The sequence below is a fragment of the Maylandia zebra genome, linkage group LG3, assembly GCF_041146795.1.
Source record: "Maylandia zebra isolate NMK-2024a linkage group LG3, Mzebra_GT3a, whole genome shotgun sequence".
Classification (NCBI taxonomy): domain Eukaryota; kingdom Metazoa; phylum Chordata; class Actinopteri; order Cichliformes; family Cichlidae; genus Maylandia; species Maylandia zebra.
In genome coordinates this window covers 16,299,491-16,314,789 of record NC_135169.1, presented here as the reverse complement: position 1 = coordinate 16,314,789, position 15,299 = coordinate 16,299,491, and the positions used below count along the sequence as shown (strand labels likewise).

The 15,299-nt window shown below is 38.5% G+C and overlaps 2 protein-coding genes across 2 annotated transcripts in view; both read right to left on the bottom strand.

Annotated features, from left to right (window-relative positions):
- The window catches only part of LOC101482912 (butyrophilin subfamily 3 member A2), a 165,633-nt gene that overhangs the window by 97,508 nt on the left and 52,826 nt on the right, over positions 1-15,299 (bottom strand). The gene's annotated exons all lie outside the window — the stretch shown is intronic.
- Positions 5,152-11,402, bottom strand: LOC106675290 (butyrophilin subfamily 1 member A1). The gene is made up of 5 exons (XM_024800592.2): positions 11,216-11,402; positions 10,660-11,001; positions 6,264-6,551; positions 6,053-6,172; positions 5,152-5,935 (listed from the first exon to the last, which is right to left on the bottom strand). The coding sequence occupies exons 1-5, from the start codon at positions 11,313-11,315 to the stop codon at positions 5,358-5,360; spliced, it is 1,428 nt and encodes a 475-aa protein (XP_024656360.2). The 5' UTR covers positions 11,316-11,402; the 3' UTR covers positions 5,152-5,357.

Here is a 15,299-nt window from a genome sequence, read left to right as displayed (position 1 = left end):
GTGCTATGGTGTTACTGATAGTGAACTTTATTTTATTCATAAGGTAAGTTAGTAGAGTTGCCAACTGTCCCGTAAAAAGACGGAATCGTCCCGCGTTCAGAGAAATTATTACGCATTTTGTGTTGAGCTGAGAAGGGACGCAGTTTGTCCCGGACTTCAGCTAGGATGGAAAAAGACACAAATGTGGAGTTATTCTGCCATTACGCTGCACAGCTGCCTCTTCTTCTCCTCTCATTCTCTCCCCTCCCTCTCCTGTTGTTACTTTAATCATGAAACTGATCAATGATCAGCTGATCAGCTTTTCTCTCTCGTTTGTTTATCGCCCACTTTGCGCCAGATGTCACGCTAAACAACAGCAGCATGTTTAAGCTTGATCAGCTGTTGTTAGAATTGATTTAATATCACTTTCTACTATCAGCTGAGGTTTGCTGGAGCCACAGTGCCACAGTGCTGGTCATTATGTCTGTTTGGTTATCTGGTGAGAGGGGAAACGTGAAGATGAAACCAGGAGATGTCCTTACTGGATCATCAGAGCTGAACAGGTGATGGAGAAACAGGTTTACCTTTTAGGTGACATGAATAAATTGGAGGGAAGTTATGAACTGTTTCTGAGAGACAAATGACACCAGGATCCTTTTCTATGTAGCTGACGGCTAGTAACTGTGCAGGGGCGGGTCTAGCAAAGTTCTGCCAGGGGGGCCAGGTGGGGCAGGGAAAGAGGGACACAAAGAAATACTTTCTTATTTTCATTTAAAATGTCTGGCGGTTATTAAGTGATTATCTGAAGCTTACAACCAACGTTTTTATGTGACATAAAATGTATAGAAATCATACATATACTAACAAGACTGTACATCACTGTCACAACAGCGTTTGTTTTCATTCAAAGGCTTTATGGCTTTAATACCTGGTGGGCCGGTCTCTAGTCAAGCCCGGGCTGTTTTTTTGTCCCAGTCCAGCCCTGGGCACGACACGCAGTGAATTAATCTGAGAAGGTGCATCAAAAAATAAATGGCAAATCAGCTCGCATAGACACATTAGTTGTTCCTCGTCTTAATGACGGTATCTTAGCTAACAACCCCAACTACTAGATTAAACTTGTAATTGGCTAAAAATAACTTAGCCTACTGGTGAGAGGGACATTTTTAGCACTTTTTCCACATTCCGACACTTCAAAAGCTTCAGGAGCTTTCCGCTCAGCACAGCATCAGCACCACGGAAATACACGGACACATCTGTAGACTCGAGACACAATGGATTTTTGGGACTTTCTGGTGTATGGACCAATGTTTGATTTTCTGAACAAACCAGAAATCTTTAATGAGCAGCTAGATTTGTCTCGCATTAACTGGCTGAGTTAATGCCAGTTAATGCAACATCAAAGCAGCTGGAATCAATAGATGTGCGTGTTCATGGAGCTTGCATTTTCACCTGCTGGACATCAATACCTGACAAGTTTAACTGTCTTCAGAACATTGTAGAGGCCTTATTGAAAGCATTTGGCTCTACATATCTGTGTGAGCAGATTTTCTCTCACATGAGTCCTCAGGTAGCCGTCTGAATGTTGGACACTCGGAGACCTGTGTCTCTGAATGGGAGACCAAAGATCACATTAACATGTGTGTCTTTGTATTAACAGACATGCCATATTGGCTCAGTTTATTTTTCTTATCATTGTTGTGAGGAGACTATAAATAGCATTTGTATTTTCCGTTGTACAGTTCATTTGCTGTTATGGATAAAAAGTGTCTTTTTTGTTTCAAAATAGATGATAACTATTCGCTGATAGCTGCCAACATCTGCAAACAAATATAATTCTATAAAGTGGTTCTATATATTGTGTAACTGTTCATATAGAGCGTTATTAAATTTATTGCTAATGCAATCATATGGCACACTGACTTCTGAGGAAATTTTAAATGGCACTCGCCATCAGAAAGGTTGCCTACCCCTGGTCCTGTTGATCTTATATAGTTCTAGGCATTCCAGGATCCAGGTGTGGGGCATTGAGTCATAGGCCTTCTTGTAATCAATCCAGGCAGGGCACAGGTTGGTCAGTCTGGTCCTGCAGTCTCGGCTGACTGCTTGGTCTGCCAGTAGCTGGTGTTTTGTGCCTCTGGTATTCTTGCCCATTCCTTTCTGTGCCCCGCTCATGTATTGACCCATGTGCCTGTTCATCTTAGCCGCTATGATGCCTGACAGGAGCTTTCACGTGGTGCTGAGGCAGGTTATTGGTCGGTAGTTGGAGGGGACCGGTCCCTTTTGGGGGTCCTTGAGGATCAGGACTGTCCGGCCTTCGGTAAGCCATTCCGGGTGTCTTTCGTCAACTAGCAGCTGGTGGAGTGCAGTCAGCTTCTTCAGCCAGTAGGCGTGAACCATGTCGGGCCCTGGTGCTGTCCAACTCTTCATACTGGAGACCCTTTCTTGGATATTTGCCACTGTGATGGTTACTGGACCCTGTTCGGGGAGGTCGCTGTGGTCTGCCCTCAGATCCACTAGCCACTGAGTATTGCCGTTATGGGTTGCGTCCTTCTCCCATATGCTCTTCCAGTATTGTTCTGCCTCCAGCCTTGGTGGTGCTGTTCTCATATTGTTCCCCTGCCACTGAGAGTACACCTTGGCTGGTTCCGTGGAGAACAGCTGGTTTATTCTCCTGCCTTCTATCTTTCTGGTGTACCTCCTCAAGCGGCTGGCCAAGGCTGTGAGTCGTTGCTTGGTAGTTTCCAAGGCCTCATGTAGGGACAGCTTCCTGTACTTCTTAGGCACCTTCCTCATCGCGCCTTTCTGCAACTCCGATAGTTGGCTTACCTCCCTCCGTGCTAACTTGATCTTAGCCTCTAGCCTCCTCCTCCTCTTATTTTAGGTGATTTTAACAATTGTAATCTTAAGAGATCACTGAACATAATTTCTTAAGACTACAATATAATTAAAAAAATTATATTTCACCTGTCCTACAAGGCATAACAAAACGCTGGATTTGTGTTATGGATCAATTAAGGAGGAATATAAGTCTGTGGCTGGACCTGCACTACGTTCTTCAGATCTCCAAAGACATCAAGAATCTGATTCTTAAAAGGAAAATTCCTTTTAATGAGTATGACGTTTCCACTATGAGGACATTAAGGAAGGAGGTGAGAGCTGTAATAAAGAAGACGAGATATAAAAATAAGATTGAAGCAGAAATGAGTAGTAATTACCTTAACAGAGCTTGGTGTGGTATGAAAACCATCTAAGGGCTACAAACTAAGGGTCACTGTAACATTTCTTAAGATGGGTTTACCTCTGACAAACATTTGGCAGATAATTGTAATAGTTTTTATCTTTATTTTGAGAATCTTGATTGTTTTATGGAGACGAGTACACTAAAAAAAAAAAAAACTACTACTCCCTCATCATTTTGTACTGAGGAGAGGGGTGTAGTTAATGTCTTTAGACACACTAAGATTAAGAGTCCTGGACCTGACAACATCTGTGGGCAGGTACTGAAAACTTGTGCTGATCAGTTGAGTGGGATTTTTCATCACATTTCTTTCACTTTCCCTAGAGTTACAGACAGTATCAAAGATTTGGAATAATCCAATCATTGTTCCAGCAGGAAGAGGTGTGGGATATGCTGTTGTCACACTCATGCATTTCTTGTGTAAGCATTTTGAGGGCCCTAACACTCATGCAAGATTATTATTTACTGACTTTTCGTCAGCATTCAACACAATTCAGCCCACCTTACTTGCTGATGGGCTTTATAACCACCTTAAGCTCGATCTTAGTCTGATTAGTTGGGAGCTAGACTTTTTCACTTACAGCTCACAATGCATGAAGGTGAACCATGTACTTTCTGATGTGCTGGGTTGCCGTCTCTCACCCCTTCTTTTAATTCTGTATACGAATGAGCAGTGTTACTAACAGACACATCGTAAAGTTTGCTGATGACACAGTGATCGTTAGTGTTTTTGTGGGGGACGAGACAGGCCATGGGCAGGTTGTAGAAGATTTTGTGGCTTGGTGTGATGAGTCCTTCCTTTCATTAAATGTGTCAAAAACAAAAGACATGATTATTGATTTCAGGAAGTCTTCTTTTAGTTCATCACCTTACTATTATTAAAGCTGCTGATATTGAGCATTTAGGGGTTGTTCTTGACCACAAACTGTTTTGACTGTGTTTTGAGCCTCATGCTGATGTCACTACCAAAGAAGTTCAGCAAAGACTGTTCCTTTTAAGGAAAATTACATATTTTAAAGTCTCATCTGAATTGCTGACGTTGTTTTACAGAATTTTATTGAATATGTTATTTCTTTCTGTATCGCTGCTACAGGACCGGAGGACAGCAAAGAGAAAGAAAGAGAAATTAGGAAGAGAGTTAACAGAAGGAGAGGGAAAGAACAATAGAGGAGAAGATGTCACGGTACTGGGTCTGCAACCCAGTATTTGTGTTTCAGACTCTGTAATTATATTATTTGATTATTGTTGTCATGGTTTTGGTTTTCTTTAGTTCTTAGTGATTGTAGTCCTTCCTCCCTTAGTATTTATATTAGCCTGTGTTTAGATTCTGTTCTCATGTCTACTCTATACTTTTCCTAAAGCCATCATGTGACAGATCATAACTGCCATAAATGTATACAATTAATAGTAATTGTATATTTACTAAATGTATTTTGCAAATAAAGTTAATTCTCCTGATAAGGTACTTCTTTTTCTTTTACACATTTTAAAGATTTTAATGGCATGCTTAATATTTTTACAACAAAAACTGATTTCTTTTTCACCAAACAAAAAAGAAATACACACTTGTAGGGAATTTAGAAAGACAAGTTACAGTCAGAAATCTGATTATTATCTCATATTATATAAAATGTAAATAACTTGCACATTAAAAAAGAACAAAGACAATAAAAAGAAAAAAAAGAAAAAAAAGTATATGTATGGACTGGTACATGGCACCAAATATGTAAAATGATCTAATGTTTGGTTTATATTATTATTAGAATTTTATTAAAATGGAACAATAACACTGTAATGTTCTTTGTGACTGAAAGAGCGCAACTGTCTTTTGGCTCTGAAACACATTTCTCCTTATATGCAGTTATCATAAATTATATGCCCACTAGAGGTAACTAAAGTTCATTTAAAATTGTGTCACTAGGGTATTCTGCTGTTGTGTTAAAACTGGTGATGACAGGCTCTCTTCTGTGAAATAAGTGCAATTCATATCGTCTCTACTATAGCTGCTGTTTTGGATTTGGTTTCATCCATGTAATTATCTTGTAGTGCTGTGTTAGAGATTGTAAATGTCTTACTTTTTTAACTGTGATAAATGAATGCTTAAATGAATAATGTGAGCGTTATTTAATGTTCACTTTTATGCCTCTGAATTGCCTGATTGGAACTGTATTTGAACTTCATTTCTCCTCTTCTCTATTTTCTCCTTCTGTGTATGAATTTTGTATAAAGTGTCATCTAACTCTATCTTCTTCTCTGTCATTACATCAATCCCATACAACACTGATTTTCTTTGTGTTTCCTTTTCCTCTATTTCTGTTTCAAGGTTTTCCTTCATTGTTTCAAAATTAGTTTCTGTTTCAATACCCTCTTCTTCATTTATTTTGTCAGATGTTTTTTCATTTTGTTCTATTTGTTTAATATTGTTTACCAGCTGACTCTGATTTTCATCTTGCTGTTTTTGTAGCTCGAGCAGTTTCAGTTTCAGTTCATAAATATCATTTTCTAAGTCACATTTATGACTCATTAAAAATTGAACCACCATTATCAAATGAAATTTGTCTTCCTTTCCTTCTTTAAAACAAGTGTTGAGGTTTTCTTGTTCCATATCAAAGTCGACAGTGTCAGTACTATCTTCTGTGAGATGCAGTGCTTCTCTTTTTTTCTCAGTGAGGGGCTGACACTCTCTGTGATCAGTGGAAATTTTTGTCTTTCTTCCTGTTGTACAAAAAAAGTCATTTAAATTGACAGAAATACATTATTTTGTCTTTCTTTAATAAATAATGGATGATTTTTTTAGTCACTTTATTTCCGTTTTTAGTCAAAAAACTGTACCTTGATGTTTTGAACGATATTTCCAGACAACAGAGACAACTGCCAGAATAAGCAGGACTGTCACAACAACACTTATGATGATGTGACCAGCAGAACTACATGGAGGATTAAATAAATCACCTGTAATGAGAACACACAGAATATCAACAAGTAGCCTGCAGCAATTTTACAAACAAACAAAAAAAATATAACTAAATAACTTGTTTTTTACCTGGAACATGTATGTGTGTCTCTCTGCTCTGGTTGGTGTTCCTCTGTTGGACTCTGCAGGTGATGTTGTTGCTGTGTCTCTTCTCCACAGTCACTCTGCTGCTGACAGTATAGAGGTCATCAGGACCTCTGAGGGTCTCTGTAGGTCCAGCAGAGAGGAGGTTTCCCTCACCGTCCAACCACAGCAGCTCAGGCTCTGGATACCAGCCTGCAGACTCACACTGTAACACCACTTTACTACTGTCCTCACTATTTCTCATTAAAGTGATGATAAGTGATGAAACTACACCTAAAGATTAGGAAAAGAGAAAACACATTACTGTTGCTACCAGTTACAGTCACCAAAGAGCCAAGTTTAAAATTCTGGGAAATGTATTGACTACTTTTACACCAATCATATTTGAACCACTGAATAGTGACCTGCCCTGCTGTCAATACATAAGGTACTGACATTCATTTAGGGGCTTCTTTAACATATAAACAATCAAGCAGTTGTAATGCACTACCGACTGCTTTATTTTTATTTCACTTCAATTCAGCTTTACTTATATAGTGCCAAATCACAGTCAAACAGTCAAATCAAGGTGCTTTATATTGCAAGGTAGAGACCTTTCAATAATAAAGAGAAACTGATGACTCCCTATGATCAAGCACATGGCAACAATGGGAATGAAAAATTCCCTTTAAACATGAAGAAACTTCCAGTAAAACCAGCTTCAGAGAGCGGCAGCCATCTGCCATAACTGGTCGATGATGAGCGGAAGAAGACAGGACAAAAAACAGATTATAATTTCTTTCCTTTTGCACACATCAAAAACCACTCAAGGAACAGGAATGACTTTGTTGTCAACCCATCCTTCAAACTCCCCAGATAATAATATGATAGAGTATTCATTCACTGTAACTAAGTTTAGGAATATAATCCACCCACTGTTATCATCTTCAATGCCCTGTACCAACATAGAGCAGAGCATCTACCTGAACGCTACTCCAACAGAGGTCGATTATCTTGTTAATAATTTCACCTCCTCACTACGTACGACTCTGGATACTGTAGCTCCTGTGAAAACTAAGGTCTCTAATCAGAAGTACCTGACTCCGTGGTATAATTCTCAAATACGTACCCTAAAGCAGATGACTCGTAATCTGGAGAGGAAATGGCGTGTCACAAATTTAGAGGATCATCATTTAGCCTGGAGAAATAGTTTGCTGCTTTATAAGAATGCCCTCCGCAAAGCCAGAACATCTTACTATTTGTCACTGATTGAAGAAAATAAGAACAACCCCAGGTTTCTCTTCAGCACTGTAGCCAGGCTGACAAAAAGTCAGAGCTCTTTTGAGCCAACCATCCTTTTAACGTTAACTAGTAATGACTTCATGAACTTCTTCACAAATAAAATTTTAATCATTAGAGAAAAAATTACCAATAATCATCCCACAGATGTAATATTATCTACAGCTACTCTTAGTACCATTGATGTTAAGTTAGACTCTTTTTCTCCAATTGATCTTTCTGAGTTAACTTCATTAATTACTTCCTCCAAACCATCAACCTGTCTTTTAGACCCCATTCCTACAAAACTGCTCAAAGAAGTCCTGCCATTAATTAATTCTTCGATATTAAATATGATCAACCTACCTCTAATAATCGGCTATGTACCACAGGCCTTCAAGCTGGCTGTAGTTAAACCTTTACTCAAAAAGCCATCTCTAGACCCAGCAGTCTTAGCTAATTATAGGCCAATCTCCAACCTTCCTTTCATATCAAAAATCCTTGAAAGAGTAGTTGTCAAACAGCTAACAGATCATCTGCAGAGGAATGGTTTATTTGAAGAGTTTCAGTCAGGTTTCAGAGCTCAGCACAGCACAGAAACAGCTTTAGTGAAGGTTACAAATGATCTTCTTATGGCCTCTGACAGTGGACTCATCTCTGTGCTTGTCCTGCTAGACCTTAGTGCAGCATTCGATACTGTTGACCATAATATCCTATTAGAGCGATTAGAACATGCTGTAGGTATTAGAGGTACTGCACTGCAGTGGTTTGTATCATATCTATCTAATAGACTCCAATTTGTGCATGTAAATGGAGAGTCCTCTTCACACACTGAGGTTAATTATGGAGTTCCACAGGGTTCAGTGCTAGGACCAATTCTGTTTACATTATACATGCTTCCCCTAGGCAGTATCATTAGAAGACATAGCATACATTTTCACTGCTATGCAGATGACACCCAGCTCTATCTGTCCATGAAGCCAGATAACACACACCAATTAGTTAAACTGCAGGAATGTCTTAAAGACATAAAGACCTGGATGGCCGCTAACTTTCTGCTTCTTAATTCAGATAAAACTGAGGTTATTGTACTCGGCCCTGAAAAGCTTAGAAATATGGTATCTAACCAGATTCTTACTCTGGATGGCATTACCTTGGCCTCCAGTAACGCTGTGAGGAACCTTGGAGTCATTTTTGACCAGGATATGTCAACGCACATATTAAAGAAATATGTAAGACTGCCTTCTTATATTTGCACAACATCTCTAAAATTAGAAATATCCTGTCTCAGAGTGACGCTGAAAAACTAGTTCATGCATTTATTACTTCCAGGCTGGACTACTGTAATTCATTATTATCAGGATGTCCAAAAAACTCACTGAAAAGCCTTCAGTTAATCCAAATGCAGCAAGAGTACTGACAGGGACTAGAAAGAGAGAGCATATTTCTCCTGTTTTGGCTTCCCTTCATTGGCTTCCTGTTAAATCCAGAATTGAATTCAAAATCCTGCTCCTCACATACAAGGTCTTAAATAATCAGGCCCCATCTTATCTTAATGACCTTGCAGTACCATATCACCCTATTAGAGCACTTCGCTCTCGCACTGCAGGCCTACTTGTTGTTCCTAGAGTATTTAAAAGTAGAATAGGAGGGAGAACCTTCAGTTTTCAGGCCCCTCTTCTGTGGAACCAGCTTCCAGTTTGGATTCGGGAGACAGACACTATCTCTACTTTTAAGATTAGGCTTAAAACTTTCCTTTTTGCTAAAGCATATAGTTAGGGCTGGACCAGGTGACCCTGAATCCTCCCTTAGTTATGCAGCAATAGACATAGGCTGCCGGGGGATTCCCATGATGCATTGAGTTTTTCCTTTCCAGTCACCTTTCTCACTCACTATGTGTTAATAGACCTCTCTGCATTGAATCATATCTGCTATTAATCTCTGTCTCTCTTCCACAGCATGTCTTTCATCTTGTTTTTCTTCTCTCACCCCAACCGGTCGCAGCAGATGGCCGCTCCTCCCTGAGCCTGGTTCTGCTGGAGGTTTCTTCCTGTTTAAAGGGAGTTTTTCCTTCCCACTGTTGCCAAAGTGCTTGCTCATAGGGGGTCATATGATTGTTGTGTTTTTCTCTGTATCTATTATTGTAGGATCTACTGTACAATATAAAGCGCCTTGGGGCAACTGTTGTTGTGATTTGGCACTATATAAGTAAAATGGAATTGAATTGAATACAACAAGCCCTGTCCTCAAATGGCCATGCCACAACCATCAGAAGCCAAATGATTTCCTGCCTATATATCCCTGTCTCAGGCACAAAAAGGACAGCCCAAACAATAGAGCAATCTCTTCTGACCAGGCAAGCAGCACCAAGACCCTTTTAATCAAGTAGTTTTAATGTTGGACCTAACACATTGTCTAAAACTGCTTATCAGCTACCTTTGTACTTCCATTTGATAAATGGTGCCACCTTACCAACACTAACTACAATAAAACAAAATAAGACACCACTTTTGATATTGTTGTTGATTGCATTCATTGCAGCTGTCTTTGACTTATTATTACAAGCTATCTTTAATTTATGAGTGAACCTTTCCTAAATTTATTCCAGTACTAATGCAACAGCAAGGATTCATTTGTTTTAATTGTTAACAATAATTTTGAATGGATTCAATATATATGTAATTAAACAACAGAATGCAAAAAAAAAACTAGAGCAAAAATGTTTGTGGAAATTGATTTAAATAAACATTGGCTCACTTTGTAAAATAGAATAAAGAGGCCACAGTGTGTCTTTTAGCTGAGAAAACACTTCATCTAAAAATGGAAATGAATAATTTTCCCTTTCAGTGATGATGTGTAGATTTTTCTTTTCAGTTTGTCATCATTTTGAGCACAAATATTGACTCTACACTGAATGCACATTGTTATTGGTTTGATTTTAGTGTTATTCTGTATGTTCTTTTGCATGTATGTGTTAAATGATAGTGCAGCATAACATGCTTATTTTACCCTTATGATTTTTTACTACTATCATTGTACTTTTTCTAAACTAAATAATGACTGATGATTTTCAACATCAGATATCATTTTGACCTTTCTGTACAAGGACAATATCTCCACTTACCAACAACAAGCTCAACAGTGGTTTGTCCACTAAGGGCAGGAATGAAGCATTTGTATGATCCCCTATCTGACAGTTTCACTTTGGAGAGTTTTAGTGAAATGTCTCCGAGCTTCAGGTTGTTAATGGGTAGGGATGTTCTTTCCATGTAGGCTTCATTTTTTTTATTCACGAGCTCCACGCCGTCACGCCAAACATGCACAAATTTAGGTGTGAGGTCAGATCGTGTCCACTCTACTGTCATATCAGCAGCATTCACAGCAGGATCCAGATGGCATGGTAACACAGTGTCATCACCAACTATTGCCACAACTGGCTCAGATGGACCAACCACCTGAGACACACCTAAAGGAAAATTACAAATACGTGTTAAACATGTTAAAAAAAAAAAAAAAAGGTTCGGAAGCCCAGGTGATGTAACTCTTTTAAATTTGCTGTTTTACTCTATGACATAAATTAAACGGCTGATATTTAATCAATAACATAAATATCTGTGTAATTAATAGACTTCGATGTTTTGTATAATTTGTGTAACTTCATGAACATAAGACTTATTTACCTCCACAAAACTGAAAGAAAAAAATAGAGTGATGAAAAAGAAAGACACAGATGGCCCCAAGTGGCATCTTACAGCAACGTCCGTCCTTCAGGCAAAACATTGTAGAAGTTTGAAGACTGAAATGAAAAATATGGGAAAAAAATCATAAAGAAATTGCACATTAATCATACAAATAATCACTATAAACAATTATGATTTGGCTTTTCACATCACAATTGTAGACATATAAAACATATTGAGGCAACTGTCATTGTGTCATTGTGTGTGTGTCAACTACCAAATGAACAAATTGAAAACAAATCTTTTTCTGGCCAGACGCGTGGCAGCACTTCTGCTATAATTTTGTTCGTATTTAACAAAATTAAAAATGCAGACATAAGTGTACACATTAGTTTCTGACTGCTAGTGAAAATTGTTTTCTTTACAAATACCTCTCTCATTGAACCAACAGAGCCAATCCCTCAACATGTTTGTACTCTCTGCTCATATTGCCTTCATATGAATTAATTTTTTGAATTAAAAGAATGTATTTGGACATTGCACTCAGCAACAAACAAATTCTCCCTAACAAAAAAGTGACTTCAAGGGCCAAATTGCGTTATATTTCTTCAATATACGGGCCGCAAGTAGGGGTGACGTGGGCCGCAAGAGTTTCAGACAGCAGCTTTAATTGGATGATCATACGACACAGATGCTAAAATTGTAGAATGTGTTCTCAGTTATAATTCTCCATACATGTATTTTTCAGGGGTATAACAACTTAAAACACTACAAAGGCTGAACAGTTAAGTCCAGGCTACATGGTTCACACAGTCAGCTTGATATGCTGTTGATAAATCACTCTCAGAGTGGCAGTGCCTGTGCCATGTTTATATAATATTGATACTTCAGTTGTAAAATATTATATTGCATATCAGATGTACCAATAAGAAAATATATTAAATATTATGACACTTATATATATCTTATATACACATTTATATCAACTTTTTTTGTGGTCTACTTTCCCCTAGCTCTCCAGTCACAATATCATATGACATGCCTTTAAGCACTTTTGCATCCTCCTTTCAAGGTCTGTGTGCAGAAGGCAGGAAGGGAGGAACCAGAAGCAGACTCCAGGATGTAAAACTTAAACTCAAAAAACCTCAGCTTTATTGCTTGCACGAGTCAAAATAAAACCAAACCGGAAAAACTGTGAACAGAACACACAGGATACTTATACTTGGAGGACAACATGGACAATAAATACAAAGAGTAAACGAGGGAATGAGGGCCAGGAGGGAAACACAGATGACACTAATTAAACAGGCAAGACCGGGGAGACGTAAAACCAGAAACACTGCCATGGGTCAAGGGACCGTCAAAGTAAAACAGGAAACACACGACAGAGGCAAGGACTTCACACTGAACAAAGGGACCACGGAGCACAGAGACAACAGTGACATGACATACAAAACAGAAACCAAAACACAAGTAATCATAAACCACAATGAAATCACGGATTAATAATAATAAAAAAACAAAAGTTAAAACACTGGGTCACCGACCCAGGACCGTGACACTCCATATTCACTCGGTCAAATGTAGAAAACAAACAACAGACTAAAAGGTTTGGACAGATTGAACAAATGATTAAAAGCATTTTATGCAACCAATCATTTCCCTACTGATCATTTTAAATGAAATTTAAAGTATTATTAAAGCCTACTTGCCTCTCACAGTCACAGGATGCAGTCAGTTTCTCTGTCAAAGTCCACTGAAATGACCTCATCTGTTAATCATTGATCTGTACCTTGTTTGATATGGCATATCAGAGCATTTAGAGTTTACTGGCTGTGTTGCCTGCGTGGACGTGTCCTACCCTCTTTCCAGCCTAATGTACCACCTCTGTGTAGGGCTGTTTCTCCACAGAGAGGAGGTACCCTGGCAATTAGTACTTAAGGCCAGAGAGCCTTTGTGTTATAGCCTGTGGACTGAGATTGTTCTTGTAAACTCTTTCAACCTGGACAATCCTATGTGCAGTCTTTAGATATATTTTGGCAAGCTTTCAAATAATTTATTTTCCAAAAAGGAGGAATGCTGTCTCATTTCACTCTGTACTGTACATGGCTGAAACGACAATAAAAACCACTTGACTTGATATACTAAACAGTATATGAATGGGACATTGGTGGTGATTAAAGTTTTGGACAAACATCAGCAACAAAACTGATTTCACTGCATTATTTTGTTTTTGTAGTGCCGAATACTCCTTCTTGACACCTACAAGAAGGAAAATTGTGCCCTGTTCTCAGATGGACAGCAAGTGGAGAGTGATAACTCAGATGAGGAGATGGAAGGGGGAAGAGAGGCAGAGTAAGTTCAGGGCTTTTCCTGCCTTTCTGGAGGACTTATATTTCACTAAAAGTTATCTAATATGCATATCCACTTAATTATACATTATTATAATTTCGATATTATAAAAAAAAAACACTATTTAAAAAAAATACATTTGATTACATTACATTTATATTTCAAATATGGCAAAATGCTCATTTGCTGATAAATTATTGTATCTCTACAGTTTACAAATTTAATAAGCTTTCTCCCTGCACAGAGTGGAAACAAATGGAATAATCGTAAATACATTTTTTCCTATTTATTACTTTATTTTTTTTTCTCATTGCTTTATTATTATAGCTCTAGTAATACATATTAAGAGAAGGATTCTGGATCAGCACAATGATGGAAACTTGTGGCCATAGTATATACAGTACTCTGAAGGAGCTCTAAATGTCACTGTATGTGCGTGCGTGCGTGCGTGCGTGTGTCTGTTTTATGTGTATAGATTTTTAAAATTATTACTCATATAACATTGATTTTCATCCATAACCTGGCGCGTAGCATAAGAACACGGACGGTCACCTTTCGGGTTCCTCAGTGAGAACAGGCTGGACTGATGCAATCCAGTTCCTTTTATTTAGCAAAACTTGATTAATAGTTAAATATTATTGTTGAGGGGCACAGGCAGGACTCCACATGCACAGACACATTAAAAAAATGCCTCAAGAAAAGGGCACTTGGGGCATCCATCAGGAAAGGGGCAGGTGCTCAAGCCCCTTCCGCCCACCCCTCTGCACATGCCTGTGTGTCATGCATTTTCTTTTGAGTTGGGAAGAAAATGACCACACAATTTTAAGTTTTTCTATTTTGCTTTTTTTTTCTGTGTTTATGTTTTCCTTTTCTTTTATAATTGGAACTGATCAAATCTATTCATGATCACAGCATGTAATAATACTGTCAGTCCAGGGTATTATTGTTTGTTGAGCTAGGGTTAGCAATTTAGACATATGCAATCTATATTATTCTTGATGAATCTGACAAATACCCAGGAATTTGTATTATAATTTCTTTTTTTTTTTTTTTTTTTTTTTTTTTTTTTAAATGACATCAGAAACAGCAGTATGCGACATTACGTGATGGCAGAGCTTCAGTTCATCCTTTGTCATTTTTTTTTTTTTTTTTTTTTTTTTAATAAATAGGACAGGGGGAATGAATGAGAGAAAGAGGGGGAGAGAAAGAAAGAAAACCAAAGGGGAGAAGAGACGGTGAGAAGGGGGGGGAAGAGAGAGAGAAAAAATAAAAAGAACTCCTGGGTCACCTGTATGGAGAAAAAAAAAAAACAAAAAACAAAAAAAACAAACAGAGGAGACAGCAAACAACAAAGAGTAACATAATAATAGAGAAAACAAAGCACCATCACAATAAACTAGCTAGTCATAGATATCAATATTTACTAAATAATAAACGATATTGTGCAGCACGCAAGATAGACAGCGCACAGTGTGCTTTGAGGCAGCAGCCAAGAAAGCTTTAGTCCGCGTCTGTGAATACCCATGTGTGCATACCTGTCTGGATCAGCATGCTTGCATTCCAAAGGTTTCTCCATGTAATGATCTGCTAGGGAGTGTGGGGGGGCCACAGCCCCGTCCTCCAGGGTGTGAAGCGGGTATGGAGGAGATCAAAACTCCAGACATCCAGAGGCCCCCAGAACACAAGAGACCATGGAAGACCAACAGGGGGGCAGCCGCACCACTGTTCCAGT